At 45.4% G+C, this 27,872-nt stretch overlaps 2 protein-coding genes across 3 annotated transcripts in view; one reads left to right on the forward strand and one right to left on the reverse strand.

Annotated features, from left to right (window-relative positions):
* The window catches only part of AKAP17B (A kinase (PRKA) anchor protein 17B), a 127,690-nt gene extending 111,612 nt beyond the window's left edge, over positions 1-16,078 (reverse strand). The window contains exons 1-2 of one of the 2 annotated variants that reach the window (XM_021080242.1): positions 11,812-16,078; positions 9,589-9,654 (exon numbers count right to left, since the gene is read on the reverse strand). The gene's annotated coding sequence lies outside the window, so the exon portion shown is untranslated. The remainder of the gene's footprint in view (positions 1-9,588; positions 9,655-11,811) is intronic. The other variant, XM_021080243.1, reaches the window with a different exon arrangement.
* The window catches only part of SLC25A43 (solute carrier family 25 member 43), a 37,968-nt gene continuing 21,312 nt past the window's right edge, over positions 11,217-27,872 (forward strand). Inside the window, exons 1-3 of the mRNA XM_001927589.4 lie at positions 11,217-11,582; positions 19,806-20,047; positions 23,952-24,124. Coding sequence (XP_001927624.1) covers positions 11,308-11,582; positions 19,806-20,047; positions 23,952-24,124 — 690 coding nt within the window. The 5' untranslated portion in view covers positions 11,217-11,307. The remainder of the gene's footprint in view (positions 11,583-19,805; positions 20,048-23,951; positions 24,125-27,872) is intronic.

Consider the following 27,872-nt stretch of genomic DNA (forward strand, 5'->3'; position numbering starts at 1 on the left):
ATATCTGTAAGGAGTGCAGTTAGCTGACAGCTTCCAGTTGCAGCACCTTCCAAGATCAGCTGCAGCGTTCTTGACAAGACCATGCTTTCCCCTTGGAAGATTATAGCCAATAAGCAAGCATAGTAGCAATACTAGGACCTGGCCATGTATACCTAACTTTTTTTTTTCTCTTTTTGCCATTTCTTGGGCTGCTCCCGCAGCATATGGAGGTTCCCAGGCTAGGGGTCGAATCAGAGCTGTAGCTGCTAGCCTACACCACAGCCACGGCAACGTGTGATTCGAGCCGAGTCTGCAAACTACACCACAGCTCAAGGCAACGCCGGATCCTTAACCCACTGAGCAAGGCCAGGGATTGAACCCGCAACCTCATGGTTTCCAGTCGGATTCGTTAACCACTGAGCCACGACAGGAACTCCATGTATGCCTAACTTTGGATTCTTTTAACAGGCAATCTTTCCTCCAGAACTCTCCACTGGGTTGACCAAAACTTTGTCACATCTGTCTTGCAGCCTAAGGCGTCTCTGCCCAATTCCCCTTCCTCCCTCATCCTTTCACAGGAGTCAGATCTGCATTATGATCTAAAGGTTTCCCTGTCCTTTTATCTTTCAGAGGCATCATCCCCAATCAACATCTTGCATTCCTAACTCCATATTAGCATCTGCTTCCTGTAGGACCCAAATTAGCACAATTAGCCACTCACCACTGCCATCCACTTTGAGAAATTTTGCAAAAGACACTTAATCAACCATTTCAAGAGTCTCTTCATTATGATCAAAATGTTATCAGTAAGTTCCTTGGTTGAATTCACAACTAGGTGGTTCAGACAATGAAAACCATTTAATACCCCAAACTCACAATTTCCATTAAAGCATAAGTGTTACAGCTATATTTTTTGCAATCATTGCATTCAGTTTCTCTTGCATGGTACCATACTGATGAAGCTTGTCATAAAAGCATAAATTTGGGTTGTTCAAAGTCAATCTTTGCCATACTTATGATCATTCAAATCAAAGTTTTTTTCCCCCAGAAAGACACAGATTCTTCTTGAAACTCAAATAGTCAAGTGATGACTTTTCTTTATGAAAATCAGTGACTTTCTTGAGCAAAAGTAGTTATTTATAGTCATTGCCCATCTCTTCATAAAGCTGAGAAAAAAATCCTTAACATAACTAACAAGCATTAAGTGCTTCTCTTGAATCTCCATGTGTAGCTCAGGTGGTGAGGGCTTTCCTGTGTATAACAGTGTGGAGATGTGCCACAGGGTAGGTTAGACTCTGCTGTGGTAACAAACCCTGAAATTTCACTGACTTAACACAAAGGTTTATTTCTCATTCACACAAAGTCCTATGAGATGGTTTCTCTGTGAACAACTTTCCTAGATACGTTTCCTTTAAGTGGTGAACTCAGGGATCCAGGTTCCTTGCATCATGTGCTCTGCCATCTCAAGTCCTTTGCTTCCAGCTGCTCCAACAGCAGAGAGTTTTAGCATAAAAAATTATGAGGGTTATTCTATGGGCCAGGCCTGGAAGTGGCAGTTATCAGTCCCATTCACATTCCATCAGCCAGAACGAAACCACACTTGGCTAAAAGGAAAGCCAAGGGGAATACAGAGGAGCACATGGATGCTGGTGTACAATTTCTGCCATAATAGACCTTGCTTTTGATACAACAGCTTGAATACCTGAAACAAGCCCTCAAATTGGATTTACTACAGTTTTAACATCCTTCATGCTTTTTTTTTTTTTTTTTGTCATTTTAGGGCTGCTCCCATGGCATATGGAGGTTCCCAGGCTAAGAGTCCAATCAGAGCTGCAGCTGCCGGCCTACACCACAGCCATAGCAACGCCAGATCCGAGCCGAGTCTGCAACCTACATCACAGCTCACAGCAATGCCAGATCCTTAACCCACTGAGCAAGACCAGGATTGAACTTTCCAACCTCATGGATACTAGTCGGGTTTGCTGACCAGTGAGCCATGATGGGAACTCCCCTTCATATTTTTTAGATTAATTTTTATTTTAGATTGATGTATAGTTGATTTACAATGTTGTGTTAGTTTCAGGTGTACAGCAAAGTGGTTGAGATATACATACAACCATTCTTTTTCAGATTCTTTTCCATACAGGTTATTACAGGATATTGAGTAGAGTTCGGTGTGCTATTCAGTAGGTCCTTGTTGATTACCTGTTTTATATATAGTAATAACACCCTTCATACTTTATCCTTCACATCACTTCTAATCTAAATTATTCTCATGATGGCCTTCTCTAGCTCTCTTAATTGCATTTACTCAGGTCCAAAATTTAGAAGTTATCCTTGTTTCCTCTACATGAAAACTAGAAAAAAAAGAGAGCCAAAGAGCCCAAAGCAAGGGTGATTCCAAAGCAGCTTCCATGAATATTAAGGTCTTATAGGAAGGCACAGTTCAACAATGAAGATGGGTTGATAGCATTTACCCGCAAAGAATATCCTAATATTTCCTGAACTTCTCATTGTAATAAGCCCATTAAGATTCCTCTAAAGGGAAGAGGGTGCCCTGAATATCCCATGTAGACAGGTCTGCTTAGCATATTTCTCATAGTTAATTAATAAAGAGATGTCCTGGAGTTCCCACTGTGGCACAGTGAATTAACAATCCAACTGCAGTGGCTTGGTTGCTGAGGAAGCATGAGTTCAATCTCTGGTCCAGCACAGTGGGCTAAAGGATCCAGTGCTGCAACAGCTGTGGTATAGGTTGCAGCTGTGGCTTGGATTCAACCCCTGGCCCAAGAACTTCCATATGTCATGGGCAAGGCCATAAAAAATAATAAATAAAAATACATAAATAGAGAAGAGGCTCAACGACTGAGTCTGGAGCACTCACAATATTTAAGGGTGGTGGAGTCACCAAAGGAGACTGAGAAGGAGTGACCAGTATTTGTCAAGAGTCAGTCCCCTGAATCAGCTCACCACAGGGTACACTAATGACATTGATTTTCTGGATCAACAAAGCTAAGGAATAGACAGCAGGGACCCCCACCAACGTACTTCTGTCTTCTGAAATCTAGCTGATTAGTCAGTATTTCCCTTTGACATCTTTGAAATGCAACAAACTTTATGCAAATTACATGCAAAATAGCCGTGAGCTGCGGTATAGGTCACAGTTGTGACTCAGATCCTGTGTTGCTGTGGCTGTGGTGTAGGCCGGTGGCTACAGCTCCAATTAGACCCCTAGCCTGGGAACCTCTGTGTGCTGCAGGTGTGGCCCTAGAAAAGACAAAAAAAAAAAAAAAGATATTTTCATGCAAGTACCTGTACACAAATGTTCATAGCAGCTTTATTCATAATAGCCAAAAACTAGAATCAGGCCAAATGTTTGCCAAGGGATGAATGGATAACCAAATTGTGGGACATCCACACAATGGAAAAAGAGCCAGCAATAAAAGAGAAGAGACTACTGATGAACTCAACATGGGTGAATTTCAAAGGCATCATAATGAATGAAAAAAACCCATCTTAAAAGGTTACATGCTATATGTTTTCATGTATATGACATTCTCAAAAGGCAAAATTATAAGAACAGAAGACAGACCAATGGTTGCCAGAGCTGGGGGTAGGGGAGTCCTTAACTACAGGGGAGCAGCACATGAGAATTCTGGAGGCTGATAGAGCAGTTCTGTATCCTGATTATAGCATTGTCACACAGATCTATACATGCCTGTGCTAAAACATAACTAATTCTGTACCAAAACAAAGTAATTTTACTATACATAAATTGTGAAAAGTATGGAGTTCCCATCATGGCTCAGCAGAAACTAATCTGACTATTATTCATGAGGCCAGAAGAGGGGATTAAGATGGCCGAATAGAAGGACTAGAGCTCAACTTCTCTCATAAAAACCACAAAATTACAACCAAGTGCTGAGCAACCTTCAGCCAAATAGACTGGAAACTTACAAAAAGATATCCTACTCCAGAAGACAAAGAGGAGGCCACATCAAGAGGTAGGAGGGGCAATTACATGATATAAGCAACCCCATACCTCCTGGGTGGGAAGCCCCCACAGACTGGAAAGTAACTGTATCACAGAGACTCACCTACAGGAGTGAGAGTTCTGAGCCCAATGTCAAATCCCCACACCTGGGGATCTGGCACTGGGAGAAAGAGCCCTCCCGCCCCTGGAGCATCTGGCATTGAAGGCCAGTGGGGTTTGTGCACAGGAGCTCCACGGGACTGGGGGAAATGGAGACCCCATTCTTGAAAGGCGCACACAGACTTTCAAGTGCACTGGGTCACAGGGCAAAGCAAAGGCTCCATAGGAATCTGGGTCAAACCTGACTGCAGTTCTTGGAGGACCTCCTGGGAAAACAGAGGGTGACTGTGGCTTGTTGTGGGGGAAAGGCACTGGAGGCAAAGCTCTTGGGAATATTCATCAGCATGTTTCTCTGGAGGTGGCCAGGTTTTTGGGAAAATCTAGCCCCACCCATCACGCTGAGAAGCTCCAGGCCAAACAATAATCCAGGTGGGATCACAGCCCCACCCATCTGTAAACAGGCTGCCTAAAGACCCCCAAGGCACACAGCCGCTTCTAATCTCACCCAGAGACAAAGCCCCACCCACCAGGGATGGGGGATAGGAATCAGCCCCACCTACAAGTGGGCAGGCACCAGTACCTCCCATCAGGAAGCCTACAGCAAGTCCCTGTACCAACTTCAGCTGCAAGAGGGGCAGACACCAGAAGTAAGAGAGGCTACAACTCTATTGTCTGCAAAAAGGTCACCATACCAAAAACCTATAAAAATGAAAAGCCAGAGAACTATAACTCAGATAAGGGAGAAAGGAAAAAAACCACAGAAAAACAGCTAAGTGATCAGATTCTCAGCCTCCAGGAAAAAGACTTTAGACTGTTGATGCTGAAGATGATGCAAGACATTGGAAATAAACTGGAGGCAAAGACGGATAATTTATAGGAAACACTGAGTGAAGAGATACATGATATAAAACTTAAGCAAGAAGAGATGCAAAATACAATGACTGAAATTAAAAATTTATTAGAAGCAGCCAACAGCAGAATACAGGAGGCAGAAGAATGAATAAGCGAGGTGGAGGACAGATTAGTGGAAATGATGGATGCAGAACAGAAAAGAGAAAAAAGATTGAAAACAAATGAAGAAAGTCTCAGAGAACTCTGGGACAACATTAAATGCACCAACATCCGTATTATAGGGGTGCTGGAAGGAAGAGAGAGAGAGAAAGGGACAGAAAAAAATATTCAAAGAGGTAATAGCCAAAAACTTCCCTAACATGGGAAAGGAACCACTCACTCAAATCCAGGAAGTGCAACAAGTACCATATAAAATAAACCCAAGGAAGAACACTCCAAGACACATATTAATCAAACTGAACCAAAATTAAAAACAAAGAAAATATTGAAAGCAGCTAGGGAAAAGAAACAAATAACATACAAGGGAACCCCAATAAGGTTATTGGCAGATTTTTCAGCAGAAACTCTGCAGGCCAGAAGGGAGTAGCATGATATACTTAATGTGATGAAAGGAAAAATACCTCCAACCAAGATTACTTCACGCAGCAAGGTTCTCATTCAGATTTGAAGGAGAAATCAGAAGCTTTATAGATAAGAAAAAGCTAAGAGAATTCAGCAACACTAAACCAGCTTTACAACAAATACTAAAGGAACTTCTCTAGGCAGAAAAGAAATGGCCGCAACCAGAAACAAAAATACCACAAATGACAAGGCTCACCAGTAAAGGCTTATATATAGTAAAGATATGAAATCATCCATACACAATTATGCTACTAAAATCAGAAATCATGAGAAGAGGAGGGTACAAATGCAGGACACTGGGAATGCACTTGCAATTAAGAGACCAACAACTTAAAACAATCATATATATATATATAGAGAGAGAGTCTCCTAGAGTATTCATGAGGCCAAAGGTTCAATCCCTGGCCTCGCTCAGTGGGTTGAGGATTTGGCGTTGCCGTGAGCTGTGGTGTAGGTCACAGAATCAGCTCGGATCTGGCTGTTGCTGTGGCCGTGGTGTAGGCCAGCGGCTGCAGCTCCGATTCGACCTCTAGCCTGGGAACCTCCATATGCCACAGGTACGGCCCCAAAAGAAAAAAAATTGCGGAAAGTGTAGAGGTGGAGCTGGTGATTAAAGAGGAATGAGTATAGTCCTAGGTCTTCAAATAGATGTTAGAGATGTATCATTCCATCAGATGGACCATCTCTTAGTGTTATAAAATACCAGCAGCAGAGCCAGGACTCCAAGGTGGCGTCAACTGTACCACTGAAGGACAAGAGGCTCCTGGATACCAAATTAGGGGAGCTGCCAAACTGGATACTGATGTGAGATTTCACCCCTAAAGGCATTGCTGGAGCATTTCAAAGAGGTCAGAGCATTATGGGCATGTGTATATGAAAGCAAGTGTCTGGGTAAAAATGAAATGAAATGAAATTAGATGAAATGAAATGAAATAAGGCAAAATAAAGTAAAATAAAATGAAATACCAGCGGCAAAGAAACTAAAAGTACTGTGTGACTACCATGAAGAACCATTGAAATTTGGGTTACCATGGCCTGGTAATGAGAGCAAATTCAATTCCATTATGTGAAATATATATCCCCAACATAGCTCCTGATACAAAGTATTCAATAAACATTCGTGGGATGAATAAATGAGTGAGTGAATGAATGAATGAAAAGGCTCAAACATTTTGATATGAAACCTTCCTGCATCAACATCGTCACAAATTTCAAAGAAGAATGGAAAAGACAGTCAAGCATCGCTTAGAGTTAAACACAGTGTGCCAAGGGAGAAAACTGCAAAAGCTGTGGAAGCCACACTTCATGGTGTTATATTTGACTGCAAAGGTTAGAGCGACTGAAGTCACTGTTGACACACTTGCCAAAACTGCTGCTAAAGACATGGTGAAAATGATGACTGGGGACAAAGCGTCTCTGTCAAATATCACGGTTCACTTTAGAACTACAGATGTGGCTGGAAATTTAAAATGGCAAACATCCAATTTCTGACAAGGCTGATACTATTCACTGGGAATTAATAAAGCCACCAGTCTTGTGAATCTAGTTAATCTTCTGCTATTTATCACAGATGAGATCTAAATAAATAATTTTGGTATGTTTTGCTAATTTTTTCCAGCTGGTAGAACTGGAGATGTCCTCCACTCCTGCCTTCTTATCTTTCTTCCTTCATCTAAAATAATGATTACTGAGCACTAACTACGTGCCAGCCAGTGTTCCAGGCACAGCTGTGAACAAGAGACAAGATCCCTTCCCTCACGGATCTTACGTTCTGGTAGCTAGAAACAGATGATAAACCAAAAAAAGAAAAAGAGCAGATAGGGATAAATGCTATACAGAGAACTGTCTATGGTAGAGTGGATGGGAGCTGTGTAGACTGAATAATCAGGTGAGCCCGACAACGGGAGATAATATTTAAGCGGAGCTGGGAGGGATAAGAAGGAACCAGCTATGCAAATACCTGAGGAAAGAACTTTGCAAGTGGAGGAAGCAGCTAGAGCAGTGGTTCTCAAAAGGAATGGCACAGCCTCCTAGAGAGCCTTTTGGAAGCTGGAGGGAGGGGTGCCACCGTGTTTGGGGTACTCAACTGGCATTTAATGGGCAGGGCAGGGATGCTGCTGCAGATCTGTCCCTGGCCCGGACTGTCCTGCATCCTCCATGGCGTTCAAAGATCCCACCAGGCATCTGTGTAGGTAGAAAAGCTGTTTCTAATTATCAGAGTTGAAAACTTAACTCTGCTTAAGTCATGAAGACAAAACATTTTTCTCACAGTGTTTATATTCTTGGAATTTCCCAAGAATGCAATTACCATGTAAGTAGAAAACAGATGGTATTTTTTCACTCAGGACTTCACCAAGAGTGGTTCCACATTTCAAAACCAACATCTCCCGGAAGGCGAGGCAAATGTCACCAAAGACACTACACCTAATGGGAATGCTTCAGGGACATTGATAATGGAGCGGAGATTTTTTTTTTTTTTTTTTTTTTTTTTTTTTTTTTTTTTTTTTTTTTTGGCCACAGTCAGGGCATGTGGAAGGTCCGGGTCAGGGATTAAACCTGCACTGCAATTGATCAAACCGCCACAGCTGAGGCACCACTGGACTCCTTAACCCGCTGCACCACAAGGAGACTTCTGAGGAAAGAGCTTTTTTTTTTTTTAATTGATAATACATACCCTTGGTAAGGGGAAATTGCAAACAGTACAAAAGGGCGCATAGTCAAAAGTCAATCTCCCTTCCACCTCTGTTCCCACCTCTACCAGTTTTCTTCCCTAGAGAAAATCTGATTATCAGGGTTTTAAAAATATCCTTCCAGGAGTTCCTGTCATGGCTCAGTGGTTAGTGAACCCGACTGGCATCCATGGGGATGCAGGTTCAATCCCAGACCTCACTCAGTAGTTTAAGGATCCGGTGTTGCCATGAGCTGTGGTGTAGGTTGCAGACACGGCTTGGATCCTGCATTGCTGTGGCTGTGACACAGGCTGGTAGCTGTAGCTCCAATTCGGCCCCTAGCCTGGGAACCTCCATATGCTGCGGGTGTGGCCCTAAAAAGACAAAAAAATAAAATAAAATAAAATAAAATAAAAATATCCGTCCAGAGGGATTATCTCTTTTTTGCTTAGAAGGAAAGAAAGCAGGGAGGGAAGAGGAAAATCCCCATAAATGAATATTTGTCTGGGTTTGAAAAAAAAAATATGAGGAAAGATGCACACACACACCCAGCTCTTAACAGTGGTTGCTCTAACGTTACCTCAGAGCATGCGCAGAAAGACTTAACTTTAATACACTTCCGTACTGTTTTCCTTGGTACAACAAGTATATTCCACTTTTGAAATTTATAAAATTCCATACGGTTAAATAATAAAATGAAAAATCGAAGAGCAGAGATCAATATTGGCATAAAATAGCAAGATAAATTAGACTCTGAGAAGCATCAGCAAGTTAAACTAAGGTAATGTACTGAGAGATGATTTCACTCAGTGAGAAGAGAAACAAAAAATGAGAATTGGAGAATGAAAAACTGTTAGCATCTCCCAAGGCCTGACTAGGGCAGGAGGCTGCCTATTGGCTTGAATCTGCCAGCCACCCTTTCTCCTCATGTTACCACATCACTTCCAATATTATTTTACTTACTGCCTATTCTTTTAAGTTATACATTTATTTTTAACACAGCACCCCAGTTTCACATCATGTGCCTTTTCCAAAGGTGGAGATCCTTGCTATGCCCTTCATAGACTTTTCAACAAGTGTGAAAAAGAGGCAGTGAAGTCAGCTTGAGTCTACAAGTCACAATCCAAATAGAGGGCACCCTCAGAGACCGATTTATGTTTAAGATCAACCTACATAATACTCCCAATGCTTAGCAGATGAACTAGACTCTGGCTGAGTAAAATATGAACACACCTTGTCATGTTAGCACATTACCACAAAAAGGCAGAAGGCAGTCAATAAAGACTTTGCTGTTACTCATTTTACTGTTCGACGTCCCTGTTGTGAGAAAGTATACATTTTTACGTTTGAGGTTAAAATAGATCATCAACTCACGATGTCTCCGGGCCCCCAGCTGTGAAGACTAAAATGGCTCTTCTTGCCTGTGGCTCACTGAACACCCTGTTTGTGAAGACAAAAAAGAACAGCAGTGCTAAAGAAAGGGGTATATCTGTTCCCAAGGTGGATGCAGTTGAAACTCTCACACAAACTGCCTTAAAACCAAACCAAACCCAAACAACCCCCTGGAGTTAGTCTCTATACAACGTGGTTATTACATCAACTGTTCCGTTCCAGGGCAGAGCTCCCTGAAGGAGCTTTAGGATCTAGTCCTGTTGTCCAAGACGGTTTTAGGACAGAACTGGCACCTGAAGGTTGCTTTTCCGTAGTCCCCAAATTCCAATTCAATCCCCCCTTAAAGTCCGGTGTCCTCTGATCTTCAGAATCATAAACCTGCTCTCTCCAACCTCCCACAGCCGTGAAATGAGCTCACAGCAAGATGGGAGAATTCACAAAACAAGAAAAATGAGCATCCCCAGTGTTGAGCGCAGAGCAAGGCTTCTGTAACTGGAAGTCCTCTCAATCTAGACCCCGCAATGCCTTTTAGAAAAGGTTCCTTTATCATCCCGTATGTTAGTAAACGCAGAAAATAACGACATACAAACCTAACAGCAACTGCGTATCTGGGATGTCTGATACTAACAGACTGTTGGACCGCCTTTTCATCATTATTATTGCTATGGCTCTTTTAAAAGAGAAAAGAGGGAGAAGTGCGGAATTTTTTTAACTCATCAAAATCCTTCTTGGACTCTGACCAAATCACTCCTAGCCCTTCTTTGCCTCTGTTGTCCTGTTGACTAACAGAACCCCTGAAAATGTCCCTGCTCAAGTTACACTCTGCTGTCACAGAGCAGGACTTGCAGTGTCACTGTTAGTAGATGTTGGCCTAGATTTGAACCCTGACTGCCTCTAGCAGCTGTGTGATCTAGAGCAAGTCCATCTCCCTGTCTTGGTTTCCTCTTCTGAAAAATATCTAACCATAGCCAACACATCTATAGTGCTTACCTGAATCACTGTTCATTTAATCCTCACCACAACCCCGAGAGGAAGAAGTTATACACAAGCAACTGAGGCACAGAGAGGTTGAGTAACTTCCCCAAGGTCATACAGCTGGTAAACTGCAGAGCCAAGTCCAGGTTCTAACCACCACACCTACAGCCTCTCCAGTTGAGGACACACCTACTAAGGGCTGTTTTGAGGATTAAGCGAGATAATATATGAAAAGCCTAATACATGTCGTGTCTTATATCACGTGTATGTTATAGGCTTTTTTCCCTTCTGCACTGGGAAATCTATAAGGCTTTTTCTTGGGGCAGAAAAAAAAGAGGTTGGAGGGAAGAGAGCAGAGGCGAGGGGAGGAAGAGGGCGAAGTGGAACGTGGACAGGGAGAAAGGGGGCAAACGAGGCAGGGGGTGGGGGCGCTGAATATTCTAGACCCAAGAAATCGAGAGGGCTGGGCCTGGAGAGAACGCGAAGACTCTCTCAACTGTAAACAGAAACCTGCCTGAGAGCAGACCTTAAACCGGTGCGGCCTCAGCCTCGGGCCAGCTCGGCCCAGGCGGGGACCTGCTTCCCGTCCGAGCCGCGGGTCCGCCCCACGCCGGGCGGGGCCTGGCCCGCCCCTTGCGCCTGGAGCCCGGGAGCCCGGGAGCCCGGGAGCCCCAGGCCCGAGCCACGCGATCGGCCGCCGCCCGGGGCTCGGGCCGGGGACGCGCGATGGCGACCTGGCGGCGGGACGGCCGGCTGACGGGCAGCCAACGGCTGCTGTGCGCGGGGCTGGCGGGGGCGCTGAGCCTCAGCCTCACCGCGCCGCTGGAGCTCGCCACCGTGCTGGCCCAGGTCGGCGTCGTGCGCGGCCGCGCCCGGGGGCCGTGGGCCGCAGGGCTGCGCGTGTGGCGGGCCGAGGGCCCCCGCGCGCTCTGGAAGGGGAACGCGGTGGCCTGCCTGCGCCTCTTCCCCTGCAGCGCCGTGCAGCTGGCCGCCTACCGCAAGTAAGAGCCCGGCTGGGGGGGGGAGGCGGGGGCGGGGCCCGGGCCCTGGAGGCCGCCGCCGCGGGGGTGGCGCGGGGGTTCCGCCGCCGGGGTCTCGCGGCCTTGCGCCACCCGGGCGCCGGGATCGGGGCTGGCGGTGCGCCGCAACCGGGTTCCGGGTCGCGTGGGAGCCCCTCCGGCCAGAAGGCGACCTCTCTGGCCCCCAAAGCGCAGTCCCCAAGTCGTTCACCTTCTCTTGCGGTTCCTGCCCCGCCAGGAGCGGTTTGGTGAGGGCGCAGCTCTGGCCCAGAGAGGCCGACTGGGTGGGAGGGGCGAGGAGGTGGAAAGGGGCCCATGGAGATTGGGGGGGAAGGAGTGAGGAGATCTCCGGATGGTTAGCTCCTAATCCATCCCACAGTCCACCCATTTGGACATGTTGCCTTGGCTGGCTCAGGAGAGTGACCCTTCTGAAGGTGCGTGTATGGAATTCTGTGTGACCAAAGCCCCCAGAAGAACGTACTTAGTATAAGGGGCAGAGAGCCCAATCCATGGCGACAAAAAAGCCACGGAGTCCTGCTCTCCTCCCAAGAAGCTTGCCTTTAGGGTCCAACAGAGGCTGCAGCTTCCCCTCCCCAAACTGCAGACAACCCATCCCTCGCTGCCCGCTGGCCTCCTTCTTTGGGCTTTTAACACCTTCTCCCGCAACAGCTGCCTCTTAGGAAAACATCTAAAGATGTAACACAACTGGATGAGTTTGTGTTTTTGTTGTTGTTTTGGTTTTTTCCTTTTTTAGGGCTACCCTCACGGCATATGTAAGTTCCCAGGCTAGGGCTCCTGGAACTGGAGCTACGGGACTACACCACAGCCACAGCAATGTTGGATCCGAGCCACGGCCGACCTACACCGCCACTCCAGGCAACACCGGATCCTTGACCCACTGAGCGAGGCCAGGGATGGAACCCACGTCCTCATGGACACCAGTGGGGTTCGTTACCCCTGAGCCACGACAGGAACTCCCTGGATGAGTCTTAAAGCTTCCTCAGACCTCAGAGATATTTGCATTTTTAACTGGAAACAAAGCCTTAAAGAATGAGGTGGTAGTGATGGACTTTCAGGTTGAGATGTTTCTGTGTTCCTCATCCGGTGGGCACCGTGCCAACCCCAAAGAATGGCCTGAGCTCAGAGAAACAGCCCACCGTCTTGACCAGGTGCAATGGCCTGGGAAGCTAAGCGTCAAAGGCTTTTGCCTTTGGCTCTGGGAGGCCAGAGCTGGATATCTCACCTGGCAGCTGACCAGCCCGATGGAATCTTCCTTATCTCTGAGTCCTCCAGGCCTGCCTTCACCTCTGCCTGGGAATAGAGTTGCCTGCTCTTCTTGGGGAAGGGAGGGTACTGAGATCCTGAGGCATTTCTATCAAGGCTCACGTTCCTGCTCAGCCCCCTTGCCCTCAGCAACATCTGGCCTGCAGTCTGTAAACAGTTCTCTGAGTTTTAACGACTTAATTTTCCCCCACTTACTCTATTTTCCACCGAGTAGGTTGGAAATCTTTCTTTGGAATGTGTGCCAAGGGGAGGGAGGCAGGACTTCAAAGGCTGGTTCAAGTACTGTGGCTTTGCTGCTAACCTTCTAGAATATATACAGTCATCCCTCGGTATGGGGGGGCAGGGGGTGGGGAGACTTGGTTCCAGGACACCGCCCCTCCCCCCACCAACACCGGAATCCCCAAATGTTCACGTCTGTCAGATCAAATGCAGTAGGTATTTGCATATAACCTGTGAACATCCTCCTGTATACTTTAAATCAGCTCTGGATTCCTTATATATAGTACCTAGTTACAATGTAAATATTATGCAAAGAATTGTAAATGTAATGTAAATATTATGTAAATCATGGTTGACTGCAGCAAATTCAAGTTTTGCTTTTTGGAACTTTCTCGAATTTTTTTTCTGAGTATTTTCAATCCACGGTTGTGGAACCTACAGATGTGGAGGGCTGACTGCATATCACTGGATTTTTCACAGCTTTATTGAGTTATCATCGACATATAAAAACTGTACATGTTTGGGAGTTCCCTGGTGGTCTAGTGGTTAAAACTCCCCACTCTCACCGCTGTGGCCCAGGTTCAGTCCCGGGTCTGGGAACTGAGGTGTCACACCAAGCCGCTGCACGCTGCAGCCAAAAAGAAAATGGTACATGTTTAAGGTGTACAACCTAAAATGTGTTGATATATGTATACACGTGAAATGATCACCCAAATCAAGCTAATTAACATATCACCTCTACTTAGTTACCATTGTGTGTGTGTGTGTGTGCATCGTTGGATTTTTACAACTCCTGTCCACAGTGCAGGAAGTATTATGCCCATTTTACGGATGCAGAGTTGGGCTCTGATTGGCCACATCACACATCAGGGACAGAGCGGACACCCACCTGGCCTTCTGACCCCAGTTCCCATGCCCTTTCTCTTTGTATTCATTAAATGCCCACTGTGTGCATGATGCTGGGGACAAGGCAAGGGGCATGGTCCCTGTGCCCCAGAGCTTACAGAGCAATAGAATATGACTGGTGTGTCTGTAGCATGCGATTGTCAAAGATAAAGTGCTGTAGAAATTCATGCTTCTCCGGAGGAGGGAGGAGGAGGTTCTTGAAGATGTCACAGGGGAGAAAAATCATCCGATTGGTCTTGGGTGAATGAGTAGGAGTTTTCTGGCAAAGATGGGGAGAAAAATATGGCAGGCAATGCCACGAGCAAAGGCACAGAGGTGGGAAGGCATGCAGCGTGACTGGAGCATAAGGTGTGGCTCCGGCTGTAAATGGGAGCTACAGCCAGAATAGCAGCTCGGAATGTGATCTTGGAGGGCCAGGTGAAGGATTTTAGACTTCACTTAGCATGCAAGGGTAGCTGCAGGGGGTGGGGGGGATATTTTATGGGGGGAGTGCCATGATTAAAGCGATTCAACAGGAATTGTTGTCACCTGATAGCAGGGGAGGATGACTAGGGAGGAGGAAGACTGGGGTGATAGGACCAGTTAGGAACCTGTTGCACTAGTCCATGTGGCGGCTCAGGGCACCTGAAATAGGCAGGTGATGGGGGAATGGAGAAGAGGAGATGTGTGGGAAAGGAAGAACAGATAGTTACCCAGGCTACGTTTGCTAAGAATTTTTTCCTGCAAGATTAGTTTCTTTCTGGAAACTAAAAGGGAAATATTTCAGTGATAGGTGGCAAAGTGGTTGGTGAATGATGGTGCCACCCTTCCTGCATAAAGACAATATCTTTGGCCCCTCATTACACCTATTATCCTCTACTCTCCTGACCATGAATATGCAAAGCGGTTGAGAGGGTAGTGGTACAGCCTGTGATTATGAATTTTGAACAAAGCATAAACATCCGGAATGTTCGAAAATGGAATGGTTCGGCGATTTGTCCACAAACACAATTAATGGCAGAGCTGGAGCTTGAAACCAGATCTTCTGGCTCCTCAGTGCAGGGCTCTGCCCACCATTGTGATGCCAAAGTGTCTCCTTACTTGGAATTAAAATTAAAAGAATCTACTCGGTAGAGTCTATTAGGAGCTAGGTCCTTGTAATAAATAAATAAAACCTAACACAATGGATGGCTTTCAAATACATCAAATAAGTAGACCCCCTCACCCAACTTTATGCCACAACTGTTTGTCTAGCTGTATAAACATCAGTTTGTTCATAACTAACACCATTTCCTTATTGTGAAATCAATTCATGAGCTTGTGTTGGCTGCTAACCTGTGTTAGGTTGAAGTGTTGGCAGTTCTGACTATATATATTCAGGACGTGTGTAATATCTGGGTGCCTGAAAGGAAGTAGTTATTGCTGTTCACCGGCTTATCTAGTCTCACTGGAAAAAGCTTCTGTGCAGTGTGTGGGAGTGGGAGGAAGAGCGGAAAGGGGAACCTGCTGCCCCAGCCAATCAGACAAGCGCTTAAGATGTGGGGACCAGGATGACATCATCAATGGCCTATCAGGGTTGCCTGCCTTGACTCTGATTCTAAGAGGAAGGATATGTAGTCTTTGTCTCTTTATCAGATAGGAAGAATCTGAGAGGAAAGGATTTTCTTTGGTTCTTTTTTTAAAATTTTGTATGTTTGATAGTAAGACCCTACTTTATAGAACAAACTGATAGAAGACAGGGTTCCTCTTCCTAATTTGTCAAGTCATTCAGCAAACCAAGGGCCTAATTCCCCTCCTATTGTGCCTATCAGTCATCTCTTTGGCAGGGCCGCTGAACTCTGATGCTTTAGGCTGAATGCTAGTGCAGTTGGTTTTTTTATTTTTTAAGGATATCACTGTATTTATTCTCATACAGGCGTTTTTTTCCCTATGGCTTCAAGACTTTCCTCTTAAAAATAGGATAAAAAAAAGATTCTCAAAGCTTAGAACTGGATCACTTGGCCCTTTCTCTTCTTATCTCCTCCAAGTTCAAAATGCTTGCATTTCTTTTTTTCTTTTTTTTTTTTTTGGTCTTTTCTAGGGCCACTCCTGTGGCATATGGAAGTCCCCAGGCTAGGGGTCTAATCAGAGCCGTAGCCACCAGGCCTGCACCAGAGCCACAGCAATGCAGGATCCGAGCCGGATCTGCGACCTACACCACAGCTCAGGGCAACACCGGATCCTAACCCACTGAGCAAAGCCAGGGATCAAACCCGCAACCTCATGATTCCTAGTCAGGTTCACTAACCATTGCGCCACGACGGGAACTCCAAAATGCTTGCATTTCTTAATGGCCAACATCCTCTTGGATCTGCAGTTGAGTTCAACACATTCAAGCCTCGGCACAATCTTCTTTGCGGTTTTGGCCTTCTGGAAAATTGGCTTTGTTTGCCCGCCAGAGCCACTCTGCTTCTGCTCATAGCGCCTCTTTCCCTGGGCATACAGGGAATCCTTGCCCTTCTTATACTGGGTCACTCTGTGAGGCTGATGCTTTCCACACTTCTTACAGAAAGTCCTTTGAGTTTTAGGTACATTGACCATCTTTGCAACAGGGGTGTCTTCACGATGAAAACGGGAAAATCGGTGTCCACATTCTCAGTCTCTGCTCTGCTCGCGCCTCAGTGGAAAGGCAGAATGCCAGCACGGTTTAGATGTTCAGTGACTGGGTGATGAATGCATTAGAGCCCTGGAAATGGCAAGCGGGGTGGGGAATAAGGGTGAGGCGATGAGAAGGAATGGTGTTTCTTTGGGCACTCAAACTCCTCCTTCTTCTAGACTGTTCCAGCTTGCTGCAGACCGCCCCTCCAGCCAAGCGTTGCCACTTCCTCTGTCTCCCCTCCAGCTGGCCAGGGGAGAGGGGAGGGAAGACTAGGAGGTGTGCAGGCAGTAAAACTGAGGCCCACGGCCCCCTGGTGAATGCCAGATTAGCTTTCTGCCTCTTTACAAGGTAGCTATTTCGTGCCAATGACTGTCCCCGTTGGTGCAGTTAAGGTACGTTGACAAAATGAAATCCAGACTTGTCTACAGCTGGAAGGAGACTTTTTTTTTTTATGGTAGCACTTGCAGCATGTGGAAATTCCCAGGCTAGGGGTTGAATCAGAGCTACAGCTGCTGGTCTACACCACAGCCATGGCAATGCGGGATCCAAGCCACATCTGCAAGCTACACCACAGCTCACCGCACCACCAGGTCCTTAACCCACTGAGCAGGGCTAGGGATCGAACCCGTGTCCTCGTGGATACTAGTCAGGTTCATTTCTGCTGAGCCACAACAGGAACTCCAGAAGGAGACATTTTTAATCAGTGAGTGTTTACTTGGGAGCAAAGGAGCCATCCTAGAACCCCTTCAGTGATGGCACCTGGACACCCTCTTGTCTTATTTATCAGGCACGGGGCCCTAGCCTGCTCTCCAAACTGAATAAGCAGGCAATGCACCTCTTACTGGAGCTCTGAAAGCCAGAGAACCAGAGATGCTCTCATTTTTAAAAAGATGTAACACTTTTATTTCAGCCTGGCTCTCTTCACTTTCCTTTTATTCAAATCCTTACTATCCCTCTCCCTCTCTGCCTATCCCACTCTCTAACAGGATATATTATTTTTTCCCGGTTTCCAAGCCCCTATTTATTTTATCCTCATCAGCATGAATGAATAAAATTCCCTTGCTTCCTGGCCAGGGAATGAGCACCGCATAAAAGTCCCCTTCTAACAATTTCTGCCGAGGCAGACTGTAACAGAGCTGCTTTCCAGTTTGCATTTGGAAAAGTCCACCCAAAGCCATTTTTCACTAAATTATAAAGCTGCAGAGAAACACAAAGAATAATCTAGCACACACTCATGTACCCACCCTGCAGAACTGACAGTATGAAATATAATTGGTATAAAAAATACTTCTATGAGTTCCCATTGTGGCTTAGCAAAAACGAATCTGACTAGTATCCGTGAGGATGCAGGTTTGATCCCTGGCCTCACTCAGTGGGTTAAGGGATCCAGCATTGCCGGGAGCTGTGGTGTAGGTCGCAGAAGCGGCTCAGATCCCAAGTCGCGGTGGATGTGGTGTAGGCCGGCAGCTGTAGCTCCGATTTGACCCCTAGCCTGGGAACCTCCATGTGCCACGGATGCGGCCCTAAAAAGACCAAAACAAAAAATTTAAAAAAATAGAAAATATTTTGAGTGTCTTTTTTTAATACAAGAAATAAAATATAGAGCTGAAGTCCTCTTCATTCTCATTCCCAGTCCCATGCACCCTCCACCTTCCTGGAGTCTATTTTATCCCCTTTATTTTTTGTCTTTTTTGAGGGCCACATCCACAGCATATAGTGTCCCAAGCTAGGGGTCTAATCAGAGCTGTAGCCGCCAGCCTACACCACAGCCACAGCAACGCCAGATCCGAGCTGAGCCTGTGACCTACACCACAGCTCATGGCAATGCCGGATCCTTAAACCACTGAGCGAGGCCAGGGATCCAACCCCTGTAGATCCTAGTCGGATTCGTTTCCACTGCACCACACTGGGAACTCCCGTGGGTGTGTTTCTTGATTTCAATGTAGTCAGCCCTCTGTATCTTCCCGTTCTGCATACACGGATTCATCCAATCACAGACTGAAAATATTTGGGGGGAAAAATCCAGAAAGTTCCAAAAAGCAAAACTTGAATTTGCCATGCTCTAGCACTATTGACCTAGCATTTACACTGTATTAAGTATTATAAATAATCTAAAGATGAGTTAAAGTATATGGGAGAGCAAATAGTACACCATTTTATATGAGGGACATGAGCTTCTGCAGAGTTTGGTCTCCATTGGGGTGGGGGGCTGAAACCCATGGATATAGAGGGACAAGTGCAGATGGTTCTCTTAACTGTAGGTCACTCCACAACTTGCTCTTTGCACACAAACTTTATGCTTTTATGATTTTTCCATGTAAACACGTAGTTCTAAGCTCATTCATTTTAACTGTAGTATCCATTGTATGGACTCTTCTACGATTTATGCATTCCCGAATCATTGGACATTTAGATTGTTCGACTTCACTTACAAACAGCACTGCATGTGTCTTCACATGTACACATGCAAGGGTTTCTCTAGAATCTGCACCTAGAAATGGAATTGCTGGGATGAAAGTAGGCATTCTTTCATTTTACTAGATCCTGCAAAGTGACCTACCAATTTACACTTCTACCAGCAGCGGGTGAGCGTTGCTCTTTCCACCCTTTCTCACCATCACGTGAAATTACCAGGCTTGTTCATCTTTCCCAGTCTGCTGAGTGAGAAATGGGATCTTGTTATTGTTTTTATTCGTTATTTCCCTGACAGTTGGTGGGGTGATGCATCTTCTCTTAGAATTATTGAAGCAATACGTTTTAAAAACGTAATTACCGGGGATGCTCGAAGTCATCCTTTGGAGCAATTTCATTCGCGTTTCAACAGAATCAAAGGCGCTCGTTCTGGTTCGGTATTTAGCAAGTTCATTAACACCCCACGGGCAAGCCGGAGTTGACAGTTACGTGGATAAAAGGGGAAAATGTTTAAGATGAAGTGGGAAGGACTTGGGTAGAGAGACGTAAGAGCATTGGGTATCCCTTCCTTATAGCTGACTAGACTTGTGTAAACACAGTAGGACTGAGTGTGTTATTCATGAATCCTAATACCTTAGTATGGCGATTTTCGCTTTGTAAGGCATTTCCAAATGCTGGAAAGTGTTGCGGTAAGTACTGTAGAGCACTCTAGCGTAATCCATAGCTGATTGATTCCCTTGGGCTTTTCTCCCAATTTTCTCCGCCAGGTTTGTCGTGCTGTTCACGGATGACCTGGGCCATATTTCCCAGTGGCGCTCAGTCATGGCTGGGAGTCTCGCAGGCATGGTTTCCACCGTTGTGACGTATCCTACAGACCTCATCAAAACCCGGTTAATTGTGCAGAACATGCTGGAACCATCTTACAGAGGGATCTTCCATGCTTTTTCTACTATTTATCAACAGGAAGGGCTCCTGGCCTTTTACCGAGGGGTTTCCCTTACTGTTTTAGGTAAGATGGAACTTCTCATCTTGTTCAAGAAAAGGCTGTGTTCCTTAATATATATATATATATACAAGTGACTTGTATAACTTGTTTCATTTGTTGGTAACCACTTAAATCCATTTTACTGAGTTCAAGGGATATATATATGAATGTTTATCTTTGTAACCAGTTAAATCCATTGAACCAAGTTCAAGGTCGTATGGAGTCCATCATATAGCCTCGATTAGCTTCATTCTTTTGTGTGGTTTTTTCTGGTTTGTTTGTTTTTCGTTTTTGGCCTCGGGTGCGGTATGCTGAAGTTCCCAGGGCCAGGGATCAAACCCTGCACCACAGCAGTGACAACACTGGATCCTTAACCACTAGACCACCAGGGAACTCCTGGATTAGCTTCATTCTATTCCATAGCCACACACCCCAGTCCAGACTCTGGCCTGTTACATCCCAGGGAGGGAGTAGGACAGAGTGGAGGTGGCTCAGCTTAAATGACTAGGAAGACAGTCCCACACACCCCATCTGACTGCAGGAAGGAGCCTCTGTGTGAATCCGTACACATATGAGCATGGCCAGGGGAGCAACTGTCACTTCTGTAGTCTTTGGAACCTTTGCCAGGGCGCCACATGCACAGGTCACAGGGATCCCCACTTGCCAATCCAGTAGCCTTTTGCCTTTTATCTGACTTTTGTTGCAGATTTGATGAGATTGATCACCCTTTATTCTGGAAACTTGGCTTCCAGGACCCCAGTGTCTCCTAGATGTCCTTCCCACCTTTCTGCAGCTCTTTCTTATATCTGGCTCATCTGACAGCCCCCTACCTGTTGCTATTCCCCCGGCTCCTTCCTTGGCTTTCTTCTCACCCTCCAGGCCCTCCCTGGTGGCCTCATCTAAGCCAGTGGCTTGAACAAGCATCGTTATACTAATGACTCCCAATCTCATCTCTAGAATAACAAAGACTAACATCTGGTGTGTTTGGTGTGTGCCAGGCACTGTGCTAAATGCTTTGCATACAGTTCCTCATTTAAGCCTCCTTCTAGAGATGAAATAGATGCTTAGGGAAGCTAAGTCACTTACCCAGGGTCACACAGATTGAAAGTGAAAGAACCCAGCAATATAACCCCAGAGCCCTCTCTCTTAACCACTGTGCCACTGCCCAATGGCTGTACAAATGCCTGCTGCTGGAGCCCCTCACCGGATGCCCTTGGCGCATCAAAGTCAAAACTAAACCTGATGTCCTGTATGTTAGGTCGCATACCTGCTCCCCGCCTGTGGTCCCTAATGAATGAGAAATTCACCTAGTGGCCCAAACCAGAAGAAACCTAGAATCACTTCAACTTCAGTTCCTCCTCTCACTCCAGGCACATGTCAGCCACCAAGTACTGTCGATTTCACCTCTTTTAACTCTCAAGTCGCCAACCCCCTCCATCCCCATCGTCTCTGCTCCGGGTCACACTCTGTCATCATCTTTCCTGCAGACACTTACCAGAGGCCCCTACCTGGTCCCAGTCTTGGGTCTCTTCTGTCCCAGTCCACCCTGCGCCCTGCTGTCAGGGTGTGGTGATCTTTCTGAGTGCAAGTTGATCACTTCGCCAACCTCTTTCCACTGCCCTCCTTAAAAACCTTCACTCGTAGGAGCTACAGGGAAAAGCCCAGACTCCTGGTGGTGTACTAGCTCGTCAGACCTGGCCCCGACCCTCCTACCTCCTGCCATGCCTCTACTGGCACTCCTTCATTATCATCCAGAAATACGTGCACCTTTCAGAAATGCCTTTTTTTTTTTTTTTTTTGGTCTTTTTGCCTTTTCTAGGGCAGCTCCCGAGGCATATGGAGATTCCCAGGTTAGGGGTCTAATCGGAGCTGTAGCCGCCGGCCTCCACCACAGCTCACCGCAACGCTGGATACTTAATCCACTGAGCAAGGCCAGGGATGGATCACGCAACCTCATGGTTCCTAGTCGGATTCGTTAACCACTGAGCCACGACGGGAACTCCAGAAATAACCACTTTCTTTGTACATGCCGTTCCCTCTGCTTGCTCTCTCAATGTCTGAAGAACTCCTACTCATTCCTCAAGACCCAGTTGAAAAGTTCTGTCTTCTGTAAAGTCCTCAGGCAAAATTAATCCCTCTGATCCGTGTGTACCTAAAGCACTCTGTCTAGCCCCCCTATTATGGAACAGATCAGCTGTCTGTCTCTCCCACTAGACAGTGAGCATCTCCAGGAATTAGCCTACCTAACACTCCTCTATATATTCCTGGCACCTGGCGTAGGGCCCCCATCACATAGCATAAGCTCCACAGATGTTTTCTGAATGAAGAAAAATGTAGGTTTGGTCCATCATTTTAGGGGAGGCGGGGGGCCCGAGGCATGTGGTAGTTCCCAGGTCAGGGATCAAACCGGCACTACAGCAGCAACCTGAGCCACAGCAGTGACAACACAGGATCCTTAACCCACTAGGCCACCAGGGAACTACAGTATGTCATTTTTAATGTGTTTATTAAATAAATATTACAATTTTCGAAAGATGAGCAACCGCACTAGTGTCAGCCCCTCTTTTAAATCTCATTTTGAGGGAGAAACTTAGTCCCTGTGGAAACTTAAGATTGCTCCCAATGTTTCTGGAAGTTTCAAAGTGCCAACTACCATCGTTTCCTAGAAAGGTGAGGCTGTCACACAGTGCAGCGTGCCAGCTGAGCCCTGATATGGCCACTTCATTCCTGGAGGCAAGGTCAAGTGACTTCCCTCAGCACAACTACCTCACTTTTTAGTTATCACAGAATGTTTCCTTCTCAGCTAGAGATCAGTTCCTCCCAGTCTCCAAAATTTAAGTGCTGCCCGCTAACTTTCTTTTTTTGATGGGAACAATTTTTTCTCTGATCCTATTTTCTTAAACTTCAAACACCCAAAAAAGTTACTGGAAATACACGTATTCTCGGCATACAACAGATCCTTCAATTAACGTTTTGCTGTATCACCCAGCTATCCATCCCTCTAGCCATTCATCCGTCATATGTTTTTCGATGATGTCCATGTAAGTTGCAAACATCCATACACCTCCCCCCTCAACCCTTCAACATGCGTATCATTAACTAGAGTTCATTAGTTGTTTACGGTTCTTTTAAAAGTAAAATTCCCACAGAGCACACAAACCTTGAGGGAATCATTTGCTGCATTTTGATCATAGACACAATCGCTGTCAAAATATAACATGTTATGATAAGCAATGAGATCCTGCTGTATAGCACAAGTGGCTATATTTAGTTACTTGTGATGGAGCATAATGTGAAAAAAGAATATATATATGAATGACCGCATCACTTTGCTGTACAGCAGAAATTGACAGAACATTGTAAATCAACCGTAATAAAAAAAATCTTAAAAAAATAGCATGTGGATAAGTGAAGTCAGTCAGACAGTGAGGCACCAACATCGAATGCTATCACTGACATGTGGAATCTAAAAAAGGACACAATGAACTTCTTTGCAGAACAGATGCTGACTCACAGACATTGAAAAACTTATGGTTTCCAAAGGAGACAGGCTGGGGGTTAAGGATCCGGCACTGCCATGAGCTGTGGTGTAGGTCACAGACGTAGTTCGGAACCCACCTTGCTGTGGCTGTGGTGTAGGCTGGCCGCCGTAGCTCTGATTCGACGCCTAGCCCAGGAATTTCTGTATGCCGCAGGTGCAGTCCTAAAAAAACAATAAATAAATAAATAATTAGAATAACAAAATTATATTTTAAAAAAATAGCATGTTATCATCACCCAAGAAAGGTCCTGCTGCTTCGGTTGGAGCTGACCTTTAACAAAGCCAGAGCTGATCCTGTTCACTTCCCCGGGGTTCCCCACGGGCATGTATGTTCTCGAGCCAGCATTTCCGAAACATCACAGCCTTCCCCTGGCCTTCGTCTTTCAGGTGCTCTGCCTTTCTCTGTTGGCTCGCTTCTAGTTTACATGAACCTGGAGAAAATCTGGAACGGACCCAGAGATCGGTTTTCTCTCCTCCAAAACTTTGCCAACATCTGCCTGGCGGCTGCGGTCACCCAGACTCTCTCCTTTCCCTTCGACACGGTGAAGAGAAAGATGCAGGTGAGGGACTGTGTTGGGGGCGGCAGTTTGCGGGTCTGGGGCGGGGCTGCCTCCAAGTGTTTGTGGGTGGGTAACAACACGGGGCCTGAGCAATGCCAGGTTTCCGGGGAGCTCAGGACTGCTCACACAAAACCTGCAAACCCCGCTCCCTGGCATTTCTGCGTCACTCTGCTTTCTTGGGTCTTTTATGAAGCCTCCAGAGGAGGCCCTCTTTCCTGCCACCGCCTGTTACATCAAAACAGCCCCCGACCTCTCCCTGCGGCCTCGCCAGCCAGGGCAGGGCCCTCTTGGCCTCCATAGCTTCTTCTCATCTCAGTCAAATTGGAAAGAACCAAAGTAAGCGGGGAACGGTCCATAACAAGGGGCCAGAAGTCCCCGAGTCCCCCTGCTGAGGAAGTCACTGCATTTGAAACAGGTTGGTGCCTTAGAGGGACTGACCCTGCATTTTCCTAATTGTTACCTACGAAAACTCACGGTTTCTCTACAGACCATAGAGTCAAAAGCTTGATAGCTGAGGTCTCAAAGGAAGGAACTGGTTTAGCCTAGAATCAACCAATTTTGATCAAAGAAAAATCAGAGTGGGAGTTCCCGTTGTGGCTCAGCGGTAATGAACCCAACTAGTATCCATGAGGATGCAGGTTTAATCCCTGGCCTCGCTCAGTTGGTTAAGGATTCGGCGTTGCCGTGAGCTGTGGTGTAGGTTGCAGACACGGCTCAGATCCTGAGTTGCTGTGTCTGTGGTGTAGGCCGGCAGCTGTAGCTCCGATTCGACCCCTAGCCTGGGAACTTCCACGTGCCACGGGTGTGGCCCTAAAAGGCAAAAAAACCCTTTTTTTAATTAAAAAAATTAAAAAGTAAAAATTGTCACATTACGATATTTGTAGTGTAGATGCAAGTTTAGAGCCTGCTTAGTGCATGCGTATTTATAAGTAAGCAATTTTATGTTACATTATGTGTGTTTTACCACAATAAGAAAAGGAGTGCAAAGATTACAGAAAATTTCAGAAATATAGAAAACTATGAAAAAAGAAACCAATAATTACCTCATAGGCCCAACACCTATGCACTATAACAATCAATAGTTTTACTTCTATATATGTGCGTATATGTGCGTGGGCACAAATATATATAATATGTGTATAAGGAAAATTATTTTTTCATGAAATTGCATTCCTACTGTATGTAAAAAATAGTGTCCTTTTTTCACTTACTATAAAACCGATATTGTCTCAGGCTATCAAATATTGAGAACATCTTTTCTAATTATCACATCATATTGCACCATATGGATGTGCCATGATTTAAAAAAAAAAAAAACAGATTTATCCTCTCAAAAGTTCTGGAGGCCAGAAGTTTAATATCAAGGTGCTGGCAGGGCTATGCCTCTTTCGAAGGCTCGAGGGGAAGAGTCTTCTTTGTCTCTTCCAGCTTCTGGAAGCCCTAAGCCTTCCTTGGTTAGTGGCAGTATAATTTCCATCTCTGCTTCCCTTGTGCCATGAATAGCAATTTCTCTCTCTCTCTTTTTTTTTTTTATATTTAGGTTGTTTCTAATTCTTTGGTGTGATAACACCGCAGTGAAAACCCTTCTATTTTTCACATCTGTGATGACACCCTTTAGCTGTATTCCTAGAAATACAGGTCACAAGACAAAAATAATGCTAAGGCTGTTAATGAGGTTTGCACCCCAGAAAGGTCGTAAGTTTACACCTGCACCAGCAGCCAGTGAGGGTGGTTCGCCTCCTTGATTCCCATTAACAGTAATTATGCTCACTTTCTAAATCCTTGTAAACCTAATAGCTGACAAATGTTCTCATACTGGTTTTTTGTTTTTTTGGCCACGGCTGTGGCACGTGGAAGTTCCTGGGCCAGGGACTCAACCTGCGCCACAGCAGCAACCTGAGCTGCTGCAGTAGGACAGCTGGATCCTTAACCTGCTGAGCCACAGGGGGGTGCCCATGGTTTTCATTTCAATTTCATTGATTATAAGCAGACTGCATATTTTTCATCTATCACTTTGTCCTTTATATTTCTTTGTAAATTTTCTATCTGTGTCCATTGTGTATTTTTCTAGGCTATTCTTTTTTTTTTTTTTTTTTTTTTACTAATTAGTAAGAAGTCTGTATATGTTAAAGATCCTCTATCATAGACTACATGCGTTTTTCCCAATTCAGCATCGGCTTCTCATGCTGTTTCTGTTGTACATATTTTTAACTTTTTATGCAATTATATGAGGTATATATATTACTATCTTTTGGTTTCTACCTTCACTCTGCTGTGTGAAAGGCCTACTCCATCCCACAATCATATGACTATACACTTATATGGTTCTCTAAATATTTTTGTAATAATTTTTACACTTCACAGTTTAATATATTTAGAATTTGGAGTTCCTGTTGTGGCTCAGCAGGTTAAGGACTTGACGTAGCGTCCATGAAGATTGAGGCAGGTTCAATCCCTGGCCTCACTCAGTGGGTTAAGGTTCTGGCATTGCCTCAAGCTGCAGCACAGGTTGCATATGTGGCTCGGATCTTGCATTGCTGCAGCTGTGGTATAAGCCTGCAGCTACAGCTCCAATTCAACCCCTAGCCTGGGAACTTCCATAATCCTCAGGTTTGACTGTAAAAAGGGAAAAAAAATTAGAATTTACTTGGGGTGTGACGTGAGCTAATCATCTGACTTTAAAAAAATAGATTACCAATTGTTTAAGCACCATTTTTGGAATAATCTCTTTCCCCACTACTTTGTACTGCAATTTTCACCACATCCTGGATGTTTCTGTGTTCTAGGGTCTGTCTCAGGGCTGTGTATTCTGAGCTGTAAATTTGTCAGCCTGTCCTCATGCTGGTGACACACCATTCCAATTCCTATAGCTTTATAAAACCTTTTAATGTCTGGCAAGGCATCTACCCCCTCATGCTTCATTCTTCTTTTCAAACATTTCCTTTATTGTTCACAGTCATTCGTTCTTCCTGATGAACTTTAGAATTACCTTGTGATGATGACTGGAATTCTGTTAAACCTAAATCCTAGGAATAATTTACGTAAAATATTCTTTTATTCAGGAATCCAGTCTACCTCTCCTTTAGTTTCAGTCTTCTTTCTGTACATTGAACCATATGAAATTGCCAACAATCCTACCTTTTTGACATACCCAAAGGGCAACCTCATATGGTCAACTTTTAGAAAAGTTGATTTCTTCATATGGTAATTATGCTCTTCCTAAAACAGATAACTTCTTAAAGTAAAAATTCAGGGTGAGGTGGAGTGGAAAGGAGATATGATATACTACAAGCTTTTTATTCAGTTTTAAAATCCCAGCCCTGGAGTTCCCATCTTGGTGCAGTGGAAACGAATTCCACCAGGAACCATGAGGTTGCAGGTTTGATCCCTGGCCTCACTCAGTGGGTTAAGGATCTGGCGTTGCTGTGAGCTGGGGTGTAGGTCGAAGACGCAGCTTGGATCCCATGTTGTTGTGGCTGTGGTGTAGGCTGGCAGCTGTAGCTCCAATTGGACCCCTAGCCTGGGAACCTCCATATGCCGCGGGTGTGGCCCCCCCAAAAAAAAAGAAAGAAAAAAGAAAATCCCAGCCCTAAGGATTTCTCTTCCTATCAGGAGTGAGAATGGGCTTTTAGCTGGCCATCAGAAGATGGATGAAACAAAGGCTGCTTATATCATTGGCTTCCATGCTTGCAGGATCACTTTCTGAACTAGCAGAGTCAGAGGCATTCCCCAGCACTTCCTGCCACCT

This window comes from Sus scrofa, chromosome X (genome assembly GCF_000003025.6).
Source record: "Sus scrofa isolate TJ Tabasco breed Duroc chromosome X, Sscrofa11.1, whole genome shotgun sequence".
Classification (NCBI taxonomy): Eukaryota; Metazoa; Chordata; class Mammalia; order Artiodactyla; family Suidae; genus Sus; species Sus scrofa.